Here is a 14,166-nt window from a genome sequence, read left to right on the forward strand (position 1 = left end):
GTTGTGTGTGTGTGTGTGTGTGGGTGTGGTGTGGTGTGGTGTGTGTGTGGTGTGTGTGTGTGTGGTACGTGTGTGTGTGTGTGTGTCGTGTGTGTGTGTGTGTGTGTGTGGTGGGTATGTATGGTGTGTGTGTGTGTGTGTGTGTGGTGGGTTGGGTGTGTGTTGTGTGTGTGTGCTGTGTGTGTGTGTGTGTGTGTGGGTGTGTGTGGGTGTTATCTCACATCATTGGAGGCAGATCATTGTCTTCCACCCAGAACGGTCTTCTGTGAGACTCTCCCACCTTCTTCCCTCTCTCCATCTCTGTCTCCTCTCCTCTCTCATCTCTCTCTCCTCCCCTCTCTCCTTCTCTCTCTCCATCTCTGTCTCCTCTCCTCTCTCAATCTCTCTCTCCTTCTTTGTCTCCTCTCCTCTCTCCATCCTTCTCTCCTTCCCTCTCTCCATCCCTCTCTCCATCCCCTCCTCCCTCCTTTTTTTCCCTCCCACTAAGCTGGGGGAGAGGAGGGGTGGGAGGAGGAGTGTGGGTGTGGGAGGAGAGGAGGGTGGAGGGAGAAGAGGGGGAGGAGAGATAAGGGTTGTCCTCGAGACACTTCCTGGTTGGGGTTCTAGAGGGCGGGGCTTCAGTTCCTGTTGCTGTGGAAACGCCACTGCTGAGAAAGACGGCCAGTGACATCATCAAGCGGGGGACAGTTCAACACAGACCAGATGAAACCAAGCGATTACAGACACAGACCAAACCAAGCGATTACAGACACAGACCAAACCAAGCGATTACAGACACAGACCAAACCAAGCAATCACAGATACAGAGCACGGAGCTATCCAACCCATAGCACCAGACAGTAGTAGTCAAACCCAGACCATGATGGCAGAGCACCACCAGACAGTAGTAGTCAAACCCAGACCATGATGGCAGAGCACCACCAGACAGTAGTAGTCAAACCCAGACCATGATGGCAGAGCACCACCAGACAGTAGTAGTCAAACCCAGACCATGATGTCAGAGCACCACCAGACAGTAGTAGTCAAACCCAGACCATGATGTCAGAGCACCACCAGACAGAGGTTTTAGTTGTGATACATCAGACCAGACAGAAACTGTTAGCTGGACGGACACGGACACACACACGGACACACACACACACACACACACACACACACACACACACACACACACACACACGGACCTACACACACGGACACACACACACACACACGGACCTACACACACACACACACACACACACACACACACGGACACACACGGACATACACACACACACGGACACACACACACGGACACACACATACACGTTAGTGGGTAAGCAAAGCACCAAGTCTCCAAGCATCATCAGTGTGTCAGTCTGTTGTCCTGTCTGTACCTGGGTTGCTGTTTGTGTCTGTAGAGTTGGTTGGGTCCACCAGAGGGGGTGTTCATGTAGAGTTGGTTGGGTCCACCAGTGGGGGTGTTCTGGTAGAGTTGGTTGGGTCCACCAGAGGGGGTGTTCTTGTAGAGTTGGTTGGGTCCACCAGAGGGGGTGTTCTTGTAGAGTTGGTTGGGTCCACCAGAGGGGGTGTTCTTGTAGAGTTGGTTGGGTCCACCAGAGGGGGTGTTCTGGTAGAGTTGGTTGGGTCCACCAGAGGGGGTGTTCTTGTAGAGTTGGTTGGGTCCACCAGAGGGGGTGTTTTGGTAGAGTTGGTTGGGTCCACCAGCGGGGGTGTTCTTGTAGAGTTGGTTGGGTCCACCAGAGGGGGTGTTCTTGTAGAGTTGGTTGGGTCCACCAGAGGGGGTGTTCTTCTGTTGGGCCGCTCCAGGGACAGGCAGGAACAGGTTAAAGGAGCGTCCGGTTCTCCCCGCGCTGTGTTGGTATGCCTCGGTCCTACGAACCAACATATCATCCTTCTCCAGGTCTGGTACAGGGCACTCTTCCTCATCCTCATCATCATCATCATAGTTACAATGGCTGGGAACGGGCGGCCTGACGACCATTGCCACATTGGGGTGCTGTTGAGGCATGTCCATGGAGACCCTGGATTGCTGTAGCTTCCTGTCTGTGACTACTTCCTGTGCTGGGCGTTTGGAACCCGGCAGTGGTAGGAAGCGGTTGAATGTTGTTGTCGTGGTGTTGTGGGTCCTGGGGAACGCACCTGTCTTCCTGGCCATCATGTCATCCTTCTGAAGGTCCGGAACCTTCCTTTCATCTCTCCCTCCATCCTCCTCCTCCTCTCTCACTCTCCTCTCGTACTGCGCCAGACGGGCTTCTAGCTCCAACAGGGTGGGAGGAGCCTCTGGGCTCAGGGGGGAGGGGCTAGGGTTGGGAGGCGGGGTATGTGCAGCGTCTACTCCACCCATATGGCTGTGAGGTCATCAAGGGGGGAGAAGAGGTACTGTAACTTTTGTAACCATAGCAGCAGGAAGAACACAACAATCCCCTTCTGACACACACACAGACAGAGAGAGAGAGAAACAAAGAGGGAGAGAGAGAGAGAGAGAGAGAGAGAGAGAGAGAGAGAGAGAGAGAGAGAGAGAGAGAGAGAGAGAGAGAAAGGTAGAGAGAGCGCTTGATAGAGAGAGAGTTAGAGAAAGGTAGAGAGAGAGCTCGATAGAGAGAGAGATAGAGAGACATTTTCTTTTATGTCTAATCAGTAAAAGCATCACCAATAAACCCCAGGAAGAGTAGCTGCTGCCTTGAAAGGAACTAATGGGGATCCATAATAAACCCCAGGAAGAGTAGCTGTTGCATTGAAAGGAACTAATGGGGATCCATAATAAACCCCAGGAAGAGTAGTTGCTGCCGTGGCAGGAACTAATGGGGATCCATAATAAACCCCAGGAAGAGTAGCTGCTGCCTTGACAGGAACTAATGGGGATCCATAATAAACCCCAGGAAGAGTAGCTGCTGCCGTGGCAGGAACTAATGGGGATCCATAATAAACCCTAGGAAGAGTAGCTGCTGCCTTGGCAGGAACTAATGGGGATCCATAATAAACCCCAGGAAGAGTAGCTGCTGCCTTGGCAGGAACTAATGGGGATCCATAATAAACCCCAGGAAGAGTAGCTGCTGCCTTGGCAGGAACTAATGGGGATCCATAATAAACCCCAGGAAGAGTAGCTGCTGCCTTGGCAGGAACTAATGGGGATCCATAATAAACCCCAGGAAGAGTAGCTGCTGCCTTGGCAGGAACTAATGGGGATCCATAATAAACCCCAGGAAGAGTAGCTGCTGCCTTGGCAGGAACTAATGGGGATCCATATTAAACCCCAGGAAGAGTAGCTGCTGCCTTGACAGGAACTAATGGGGATCCATAATAAACCCCAGGAAGAGTAGCTGCTGCCTTGGCAGGAACTAATGGGGATCCATATTAAACCCCATGAAGAGTAGCTGCTGCCTTGACAGGAACTAATGGGGATCCATAATAAACCCCAGGAAGAGTAGCTGCTGCCTTGGCAGGAACTAATGGGGATCCATAATAAACCCCAGGAAGAGTAGCTGCTGCCTTGGCAGGAACTAATGGGGATCCATAATAAACCCCAGGAAGAGTAGCTGCTGCCTTGGCAGGAACTAATGGGGATCCATAATAAACCCCAGGAAGAGTAGCTGCTGCCTTGGCAGGAACTAATGGGGATCCATATAAACCCCAGGAAGAGTAGCTGCTGCCTTGGCAGGAACTAATGGGGATCCATAATAAACCCCAGGAAGAGTAGCTGCTGCCTTGGCAGGAACTAATGGGGATACATAATAAACCCCAGGAAGAGTAGCTGCTGCCTTGACAGGAACTAATGGGGATCCATAATAAACCCCAGGAAGAGTAGCTGCTGCCGTGGTAGGAACTAATGGGGATCCATAATAAACCCCAGGAAGAGTAGCTGCTGCCGTGGTAGGAACTAATGGGGATCCATAATAAACCCCAGGAAGAGTAGCTGCTGCCGTGGTAGGAACTAATGGGGATCCATAATAAACCCCAGGAAGAGTAGCTGCTGCCGTGGCAGGAACTAATGGGGATCCATAATAAACCCCAGGAAGAGTAGCTGCTGCCTTGGCAGGAACTAATGGGGATCCATAATAAATACAAATACATGACATCACTGGATTAGGTTGCACATCAATTCATCTTGAGTTATTTCTGCTTGGATATGGTAGATAAAACAACATATTTATTGAATAGCCTACCCATCTCAGTAGTCAATTACATAGTCTAAACCAATGGTAATGACTTAGTAGGAAGGTTATTCCTACATGATGCCACAGAAACATTTGGAGACCAAATCACGGGCTCGTTCTACCAGGGGACAATGTTACAGGCACCAGTTCTACCAGGGGACAATGTTACAGGCACCAGTTCTACCAGGGGACAATGTTACAGGCACCAGTTCTACCAGGGGACAATGTTACAGGCACCAGTTTCTACCAGGGGACAATGTTACTGGCACCAGTTCTACCAGGGGACAATGTTACAGGCACCAGTTCTACCAGGGGACAATGTTACAGGGGACAATGTTACAGGCACCAGTTTATGGGAAGACACATACTTAAATACACATCACAGACAAATCTTTAAATGTTGACATTATGCTGTTGGATTTCAAAGCTCCATCATTTTTCTCAGAGATGATGGGGAATGTCCAGATGAAATCGTCTAAAATGTGTTTGAAGTGAGAACAGCCAGAAGCACTGAAAGGTATACAGTATCATTCCCAGCTTGATTTCAATCAATTAAATAAAGTATTGAGCCAGCCAGGAGTCGAACCTAGAATCTTCTGATCCGTAGTCAGACACGTTATCCATTGCGCCACTGGCCCCACATCTAAGCTGAAGTCAGGTCACAGCTAGACCAGTGTACACAGTCATAGCGTCTGTCAACAACAAGGTTCCTTGGTTTTCTGTTTCAGATGCATATCTTAATTTGATCCTCCTGTTGTTCCATGAATTTTACTGCAGAGCAAGAAATGCAAACTTGAAGTGTATCAATGTTTAAAAAGTCTTGTAAATTATGAATCTACAAAACATGTCACATTTCCTGTTGCTTGGGGAATATTGTTGTGTTGTGTGATTCTGCTGCCATTTAAAATGTGGTATCTGTTCTTACACAAGTGCATCACAAATGACAAGATGTTCTTTCCCATACTGGGAGTTCAACCCGGGCGAAAACCAGGAATCCTAAACGCCAGACCATATGGGAAGACAGTTACTTAAAAAAAACATCACAGACAAATCCATAAACATTGAAATGATGCTTGTTGTAATTACAAGCTCCATCTTTTTTCTCAGAGATGTTTGGGAAAAGTCCCATATAAAATCAGTCTAAAATGTGTTTGAATCGAGAACTGCCAGACACAATGAAAAGTATACAGTATTTTTCCCAGCTTGATTTTGGTCAAATAAATCTAGTTTTGAACCAAACAGGAGTCAAATATTCAATCTTCCGACCTGTTATCAGACACGTTATCCATTGTGAAACTGGCCGCACGGCCAAGCTGAAGTCAGGTCACACCTAGGCCAGTATACACAGTCATAGTGTCTGTCAGCGACAAGGTTCCTTGGGATTTCTGTTACAGATGCATATCTTAATTTGATCTTCCTGTTGTCGCATGAATTTTACTGCAGAGCAAGAAATGCAGCAATGAAGTGTATTCAACGTTTAAAAAGACTTGTATAATCTGAATCTACATAACATGTCACATTTCCTGTTGCTGAGGGAATATTGTTGTGTTGTGTGAAACTGCTGCCAGTTAAAATGCAGCATCTGTTGTTACACACTGCGTACCTATGACAGATATTCTTTCCCATACCGGGAGTTGAACCCAGGCCACCTGGGGAAACCAGGATCCTAACCGCTAGAACCATATGGGGAAGACACATACTTACAAATACACATCACAGACAAATCTTTAAAAATGTTGACCATTATTGCCTGTTGGATTTCAAAGCTCCAATCATTTTTCTCAGAGATGATGGGGAATGGTCCAGATGAAATCCTCTAAAATGTGTTTGAAGTGAGAACAGCCAGAAGCACTGAAAGGTATACAGTATCATTCCCAGCTTGATTTCAATCAATTAAATAAAGTATTGAGCCAGCCAGGAGTCGAACCTAGAATCTTCTGATCCGTAGTCAGACACGTTATCCATTGCGCCACTGGCCCCACATCTAAGCTGAAGTCAGGTCACAGCTAGACCAGTGTACACAGTCATAGCGTCTGTCAACAACAAGGTTCCTTGGTTTTCTGTTTCAGATGCATATCTTAATTTGATCCTCCCTGTTGTTCCATGAATTTTACTGCAGAGCAAGAAATGCAAACTTGAAGTGTATCAATGTTTAAAAGTCTTGTAAATTATGAATCTACAAAACATGTCACATTTCCTGTTGCTTGGGGAATATTGTTGTGTTGTGTGATTCTGCTGCCATTTAAAATGTGGTATCTGTTCTTACACAAGTGCATCACAAATGACAAGATGTTCTTTCCCATACTGGGAGTTCAACCCGGGCGAAAACCAGGAATCCTAAACGCCAGACCATATGGGAAGACAGTTACTTAAAAAAACATCACAGACAAATCCATAAACATTGAAATGATGCTTGTTGTAATTACAAGCTCCATCTTTTTTCTCAGAGATGTTTGGGAAAAGTCCCATATAAAATCAGTCTAAAATGTGTTTGAATCGAGAACTGCCAGACACAATGAAAAGTATACAGTATTTTTCCCAGCTTGATTTTGGTCAAATAAATCTAGTTTTGAACCAAACAGGAGTCAAATATTCAATCTTCCGACCTGTTATCAGACACGTTATCCATTGTGAAACTGGCCGCACGGCCAAGCTGAAGTCAGGTCACACCTAGGCCAGTATACACAGTCATAGTGTCTGTCAGCGACAAGGTTCCTTGGGATTTCTGTTACAGATGCATATCTTAATTTGATCTTCCTGTTGTCGCATGAATTTTACTGCAGAGCAAGAAATGCAGCAATGAAGTGTATTCAACGTTTAAAAAGCCTTGTATAATCTGAATCTACATAACATGTCACATTTCCTGTTGCTGAGGGAATATTGTTGTGTTGTGTGAAACTGCTGCCAGTTAAAATGCAGCATCTGTTGTTACACAACTGCGTACCTAATGACAAGATATTCTTTCCCATACCGGGAGTTGAACCCGGGCACCTGGGTGAAAACCAGGAATCCTAACCGCTAGACCATATGGGAAGACACATACTTAAAATACACATCACAGACAAATCTTTAAATGTTGACATTATGCCTGTTGGATTTCAAAGCTCCATCATTTTTCTCAGAGATGATGGGGAATGTCCAGATGAAATCCGTCTAAAATGTGTTTGAAGTGAGAACAGCCAGAAGCACTGAAAGGTATACAGTATCATTCCCAGCTTGATTTCAATCAATTAAATAAAGTATTGAGCCAGCCAGGAGTCGAACCTAGAATCTTCTGATCCGTAGTCAGACACGTTATCCATTGCGCCACTGGCCCCACATCTAAGCTGAAGTCAGGTCACAGCTAGACCAGTGTACACAGTCATAGCGTCTGTCAACAACAAGGTTCCTTGGTTTTCTGTTTCAGATGCATATCTTAATTTGATCCTCCTGTTGTTCCATGAATTTTACTGCAGAGCAAGAAATGCAAACTTGAAGTGTATCAATGTTTAAAAAGTCTTGTAAATTATGAATCTACAAAACATGTCACATTTCCTGTTGCTTGGGGAATATTGTTGTGTTGTGTGATTCTGCTGCCATTTAAAATGTGGTATCTGTTCTTACACAAGTGCATCACAAATGACAAGATGTTCTTTCCCATACTGGGAGTTCAAACCGGGCGAAAACCAGGAATCCTAAACGCCAGACCATATGGGAAGACAGTTACTTAAAAAAACATCACAGACAAATCCATAAACATTGAAATGATGCTTGTTGTAATTACAAGCTCCATCTTTTTCTCAGAGATGTTTGGGAAAAGTCCCATATAAAATCAGTCTAAAATGTGTTTGAATCGAGAACTGCCAGACACAATGAAAAGTATACAGTATTTTTCCCAGCTTGATTTTGGTCAAATAAATCTAGTTTTGAACCAAACAGGAGTCAAATATTCAATCTTCCGACCTGTTATCAGACACGTTATCCATTGTGAAACTGGCCGCACGGCCAAGCTGAAGTCAGGTCACACCTAGGCCAGTATACACAGTCATAGTGTCTGTCAGCGACAAGGTTCCTTGGGATTTTGTTACAGATGCATATCTTAATTTGATCTTCCTGTTGTCGCATGAATTTTACTGCAGAGCAAGAAATGCAGCAATGAAGTGTATTCAACGTTTAAAAAGCCTTGTATAATCTGAATCTACATAACATGTCACATTTCCTGTTGCTGAGGGAATATTGTTGTGTTGTGTGAAACTGCTGCCAGTTAAAATGCAGCATCTGTTGTTACACAACTGCGTACCTAATGACAAGATATTCTTTCCCATACCGGGAGTTGAACCCGGCCACCTGGGTGAAAACCAGGAATCCTAACCGCTAGACCATATGGGAAGACACATACTTAAAATACACATCACAGACAAATCTTTAAATGTTGACATTATGCCTGTTGGATTTCAAAGCTCCATCATTTTTCTCAGAGATGATGGGGAATGTCCAGATGAAATCCGTCTAAAATGTGTTTGAAGTGAGAACAGCCAGAAGCACTGAAAGGTATACAGTATCATTCCCAGCTTGATTTCAATCAATTAAATAAAGTATTGAGCCAGCCAGGAGTCGAACCTAGAATCTTCTGATCCGTAGTCAGACACGTTATCCATTGCGCCACTGGCCCCACATCTAAGCTGAAGTCAGGTCACAGCTAGACCAGTGTACACAGTCATAGCGTCTGTCAACAACAAGGTTCCTTGGTTTCTGTTTCAGATGCATATCTTAATTTGATCCTCCTGTTGTTCCATGAATTTTACTGCAGAGCAAGAAATGCAAACTTGAAGTGTATCAATGTTTAAAAAGTCTTGTAAATTATGAATCTACAAAACATGTCACATTTCCTGTTGCTTGGGGATATGTTGTGTGTGTTTGTGATTCTGCTGCCATTTAAAATGTGGTATCTGTTCTTACACAAGTGCATCACAAATGACAAGATGTTCTTTCCCATACTGGGAGTTCAACCCGGGCGAAAACCAGGAATCCTAAACGCCAGACCATATGGGAAGACAGTTACTTAAAAAAAACATCACAGACAAATCCATAAACATTGAAATGATGCTTGTTGTAATTACAAGCTCCATCTTTTTCTCAGAGATGTTTGGGAAAAGTCCCATATAAAATCAGTCTAAAATGTGTTTGAATCGAGAACTGCCAGACACAATGAAAAGTATACAGTATTTTTCCCAGCTTGATTTTGGTCAAATAAATCTAGTTTTGAACCAAACAGGAGTCAAATATTCAATCTTCCGACCTGTTATCAGACACGTTATCCATTGTGAAACTGGCCGCACGGCCAGCTGAAGTCAGGTCACACCTAGGCCAGTATACACAGTCATAGTGTCTGTCAGCGACAAGGTTCCTGGGATTTCTGTTACAGATGCATATCTTAATTTGATCTTCCTGTTGTCGCATGAATTTTACTGCAGAGCAAGAAATGCAGCAATGAAGTGTATTCAACGTTTAAAAAGCCTTGTATAATCTGAATCTACATAACATGTCACATTTCCTGTTGCTGAGGGAATATTGTGTGTTGTGTGAAACTGCTGCCAGTTAAAATGCAGCATCTGTTGTTACACAACTGCGTACCTAATGACAAGATATTCTTTCCCATACCGGGAGTTGAAACCGGGCCACCTGGGTGAAAACCAGGAATCCTAACCGCTAGACCATATGGGAAGACACATACTTAAAATACACATCACAGACAAATCTTTAAATGTTGACATTATGCCTGTTGGATTTCAAAGCTCCATCATTTTTCTCAGAGATGATGGGGAATGTCCAGATGAAATCCGTCTAAAATGTGTTTGAAGTGAGAACAGCCAGAAGCACTGAAAGGTATACAGTATCATTCCCAGCTTGATTTCAATCAATTAAATAAAGTATTGAGCCAGCCAGGAGTCGAACCTAGAATCTTCTGATCCGTAGTCAGACACGTTATCCATTGCGCCACTGGCCCCACATCTAAGCTGAAGTCAGGTCACAGCTAGACCAGTGTACACAGTCATAGCGTCTGTCAACAACAAGGTTCCTTGGTTTCTGTTTCAGATGCATATCTTAATTTGATCCTCCTGTTGTTCCATGAATTTTACTGCAGAGCAAGAAATGCAAACTTGAAGTGTATCAATGTTTAAAAAGTCTTGTAAATTATGAATCTACAAAACATGTCACATTTCCTGTTGCTTGGGGAATATTGTTGTGTTGTGTGATTCTGCTGCCATTTAAAATGTGGTATCTGTTCTTACACAAGTGCATCACAAATGACAAGATGTTCTTTCCCATACTGGGAGTTCAACCGGGCGAAAACCAGGAATCCTAAACGCCAGACCATATGGGAAGACAGTTACTAAAAAAAACATCACAGACAAATCCATAAACATTGAAATGATGCTTGTTGTAATTACAAGCTCCATCTTTTTTCTCAGAGATGTTTGGGAAAAGTCCCATATAAAATCAGTCTAAATGTGTTTGAATCGAGAACTGCCAGACACAAATGAAAAGTATACAGTATTTTCCCAGCTTGATTTTGGTCAAATAAATCTAGTTTTGAACCAAACAGGAGTCAAATATTCAATCTTCCGACCTGTTATCAGACACGTTATCCATTGTGAAACTGGCCGCACGGCCAAGCTGAAGTCAGGTCACACCTAGGCCAGTATACACAGTCATAGTGTCTGTCAGCGACAAGGTTCCTTGGGATTTCTGTTACAGATGCATATCTTAATTTGATCTTCCTGTTGTCGCATGAATTTTACTGCAGAGCAAGAAATGCAGCAATGAAGTGTATTCAACGTTTAAAAAGCCTTGTATAATCTGAATCTACATAAATGTCACATTTCCTGTTGCTGAGGGAATATTGTTGTGTTGTGTGAAACTGCTGCCAGTTAAAATGCAGCATCTGTTGTTACACAACTGCGTACCTAATGACAAGATATTCTTTCCCATACCGGGAGTTGAACCCGGGCCACCTGGGTGAAAACCAGGAATCCTAACCGCTAGACCATATGGGAAGACACATACTTAAAATACACATCACAGACAAATCTTTAAATGTTGACATTATGCCTGTTGGATTTCAAAGCTCCATCATTTTTCTCAGAGATGATGGGGAATGTCCAGATGAAATCCGTCTAAAATGTGTTTGAAGTGAGAACAGCCAGAAGCACTGAAAGGTATACAGTATCATTCCCAGCTTGATTTCAATCAATTAAATAAAGTATTGAGCCAGCCAGGAGTCGAACCTAGAATCTTCTGATCCGTAGTCAGACACGTTATCCATTGCGCCACTGGCCCCACATCTAAGCTGAAGTCAGGTCACAGCTAGACCAGTGTACACAGTCATAGCGTCTGTCAACAACAAGGTTCCTTGGTTTCTGTTTCAGATGCATATCTTAATTTGATCCTCCTGTTGTTCCATGAATTTTACTGCAGAGCAAGAAATGCAAACTTGAAGTGTATCAATGTTTAAAAAGTCTTGTAAATTATGAATCTACAAAACATGTCACATTTCCTGTTGCTTGGGGAATATTGTTGTGTGTGTGTTTCTGCTGCCATTTAAAATGTGGTATCTGTTCTTACACAAGTGCATCACAAATGACAAGATGTTCTTTCCCATACTGGGAGTTCAACCCGGGCGAAAACCAGGAATCCTAAACGCCAGACCATATGGGAAGACAGTTACTTAAAAAAACATCACAGACAAATCCATAAACATTGAAATGATGCTGTTGTAATTACAAGCTCCATCTTTTTTCTCAGAGATGTTTGGGAAAAGTCCCATATAAAATCAGTCTAAAATGTGTTTGAATCGAGAACTGCCAGACACAATGAAAAGTATACAGTATTTTTCCCAGCTTGATTTGGTCAAATAAATCTAGTTTTGAACCAAACAGGAGTCAAATATTCAATCTTCCGACCTGTTATCAGACACGTTATCCATTGTGAAACTGGCCGCACGGCCAAGCTGAAGTCAGGTCACACCTAGGCCAGTATACACAGTCATAGTGTCTGTCAGCGACAAGGTTCCTTGGGATTTCTGTTACAGATGCATATCTTAATTTGATCTTCCTGTTGTCGCATGAATTTTATGCAGAGCAAGAAATGCAGCAATGAAGTGTATTCAACGTTTAAAAGCCTTGTATAATCTGAATCTACATAACATGTCACATTTCCTGTTGCTGAGGGAATATTGTTGTGTGTGTGAAACTGCTGCCAGTTAAAATGCAGCATCTGTTGTTACACAACTGCGTACCTAATGACAAGATATTCTTTCCCATACCGGGAGTTGAACCCGGCCACCTGGGTGAAAACCAGGAATCCTAACCGCTAGACCATATGGGAAGACACATACTTAAAATACACATCACAGACAAATCTTTAATGTTGACATTATGCCTGTTGGATTTCAAAGCTCCATCATTTTCTCAGAGATGATGGGGAATGTCCAGATGAAATCCGTCTAAAATGTGTTTGAAGTGAGAACAGCCAGAAGCACTGAAAGGTATACAGTATCATTCCCAGCTTGATTTCAATCAATTAAATAAAGTATTGAGCCAGCCAGGAGTCGAACCAGAATCTTCTGATCCGTAGTCAGACACGTTATCCATTGCGCCACTGGCCCCACATCTAAGCTGAAGTCAGGTCACAGCTAGACCAGTGTACACAGTCATAGCGTCTGTCAACAACAAGGTTCCTTGGTTTTCTGTTTCAGATGCATATCTTAATTTGATCCTCCTGTTGTTCCATGAATTTACTGCAGAGCAAGAAATGCAAACTTGAAGTGTATCAATGTTTAAAAAGTCTTGTAAATTATGAATCTACAAAACATGTCACATTTCCTGTTGCTTGGGGAATATGTTGTGTTGTGTGATTCTGCTGCCATTTAAAATGTGGTATCTGTTCTTACACAAGTGCATCACAAATGACAAGATGTTCTTTCCCTATGGGAGTTCAACCCGGGCGAAAACCAGGAATCCTAAACGCCAGACCATATGGGAAGACAGTTACTTAAAAAAAACATCACAGACAAATCCATAAACATTGAAATGATGCTTGTTGTAATTACAAGCTCCATCTTTTTCTCAGAGATGTTTGGGAAAAGTCCATATAAAATCAGTCTAAATGTGTTTGAATCGAGAACTGCCAGACACAATGAAAAGTATACAGTATTTTTCCAGCTTGATTTTGGTCAAATAAATCTAGTTTTGAACCAAACAGGAGTCAATATTCAATCTTCCGACCTGTTATCAGACACGTTATCCATTGTGAAACTGGCCGCACGGCCAAGCTGAAGTCAGGTCACACCTAGGCCAGTATACACAGTCATAGTGTCTGTCAGCGACAAGGTTCCTTGGATTCTGTTACAGATGCATATCTTAATTTGATCTTCCTGTTGTCGCATGAATTTTACTGCAGAGCAAGAAATGCAGCAATGAAGTGTATTCAACGTTTAAAAAGCCTTGTAAATCTGAATCTATCTACATAACATGTCACATTTCCTGTTGCTGAGGGAATATTGTGTGTGTGTGTGAAACTGCTGCCAGTTAAAATGCAGCATCTGTTTTAACAACTGCGTACCTAATGACAAGATATTCTTTCCCATACCGGGAGTTGAACCGGGCCACCTGGGTGAAAACCAGGAATCCTAACCGCTAGACCATATGGGAAGACACATACTTAAAATACACATCACAGACAAATCCATAAACATTGAAATGATGCCTGTTGTAATTACAAGCTCCATCATTTTTCTCAGAGATGTTGGGAAATCCCATATAAAATCAGTCTAAAATGTGTTTGAAGTGAGAACAGCCAGACACAATGAAAAGTATACAGTATTTTTCCCAGCTTGATTTTGGTCAAATAAATAAAGTTTGACCAAACAGGAGTCAAAATATTCAATCTTCTGACCGTTATCAGACACGTTATCCATTGTGCCACTGGCCGCACGGCCAAGCTGAAGTCAGGTCACACTAGACCA

The 14,166-nt window shown here is 43.3% G+C and overlaps 1 protein-coding gene and 13 non-coding genes across 14 annotated transcripts in view; all 14 read right to left on the reverse strand.

Moving 5' to 3' along the window:
• Window positions 1-14,166, reverse strand: part of LOC109879253 (LIM and calponin homology domains-containing protein 1) — a gene marked incomplete at its 3' end in the record, with an annotated part of 67,903 nt that overhangs the window by 21,486 nt on the left and 32,251 nt on the right. Inside the window, exon 12 of the mRNA XM_031821506.1 lies at window positions 1,380-2,354. Within this exon, the coding sequence (XP_031677366.1) occupies window positions 1,380-2,354 (975 nt within the window). The remainder of the gene's footprint in view (window positions 1-1,379; window positions 2,355-14,166) is intronic.
• Window positions 4,726-4,798, reverse strand: trnar-acg (transfer RNA arginine (anticodon ACG)). Its single transcript has one exon. It is a non-coding gene; the product is annotated as a tRNA-Arg (tRNA).
• On the reverse strand, window positions 6,067-6,139 carry trnar-acg (transfer RNA arginine (anticodon ACG)). Its single transcript has one exon. It is a non-coding gene; the product is annotated as a tRNA-Arg (tRNA).
• trnae-uuc (transfer RNA glutamic acid (anticodon UUC)) lies at window positions 7,123-7,193 on the reverse strand. The gene has a single exon. It is a non-coding gene; the product is annotated as a tRNA-Glu (tRNA).
• Window positions 7,404-7,476, reverse strand: trnar-acg (transfer RNA arginine (anticodon ACG)). The gene has a single exon. It is a non-coding gene; the product is annotated as a tRNA-Arg (tRNA).
• On the reverse strand, window positions 8,458-8,528 carry trnae-uuc (transfer RNA glutamic acid (anticodon UUC)). Its single transcript has one exon. It is a non-coding gene; the product is annotated as a tRNA-Glu (tRNA).
• Window positions 8,739-8,811, reverse strand: trnar-acg (transfer RNA arginine (anticodon ACG)). Its single transcript has one exon. It is a non-coding gene; the product is annotated as a tRNA-Arg (tRNA).
• Window positions 9,792-9,863, reverse strand: trnae-uuc (transfer RNA glutamic acid (anticodon UUC)). Its single transcript has one exon. It is a non-coding gene; the product is annotated as a tRNA-Glu (tRNA).
• trnar-acg (transfer RNA arginine (anticodon ACG)) lies at window positions 10,074-10,146 on the reverse strand. Its single transcript has one exon. It is a non-coding gene; the product is annotated as a tRNA-Arg (tRNA).
• trnae-uuc (transfer RNA glutamic acid (anticodon UUC)) lies at window positions 11,126-11,197 on the reverse strand. Its single transcript has one exon. It is a non-coding gene; the product is annotated as a tRNA-Glu (tRNA).
• On the reverse strand, window positions 11,408-11,480 carry trnar-acg (transfer RNA arginine (anticodon ACG)). Its single transcript has one exon. It is a non-coding gene; the product is annotated as a tRNA-Arg (tRNA).
• Window positions 12,457-12,527, reverse strand: trnae-uuc (transfer RNA glutamic acid (anticodon UUC)). The gene has a single exon. It is a non-coding gene; the product is annotated as a tRNA-Glu (tRNA).
• Window positions 12,736-12,807, reverse strand: trnar-acg (transfer RNA arginine (anticodon ACG)). Its single transcript has one exon. It is a non-coding gene; the product is annotated as a tRNA-Arg (tRNA).
• On the reverse strand, window positions 13,782-13,852 carry trnae-uuc (transfer RNA glutamic acid (anticodon UUC)). Its single transcript has one exon. It is a non-coding gene; the product is annotated as a tRNA-Glu (tRNA).

The sequence above is a fragment of the Oncorhynchus kisutch genome, unplaced genomic scaffold (assembly GCF_002021735.2).
Source record: "Oncorhynchus kisutch isolate 150728-3 unplaced genomic scaffold, Okis_V2 scaffold3982, whole genome shotgun sequence".
Classification (NCBI taxonomy): domain Eukaryota; kingdom Metazoa; phylum Chordata; class Actinopteri; order Salmoniformes; family Salmonidae; genus Oncorhynchus; species Oncorhynchus kisutch.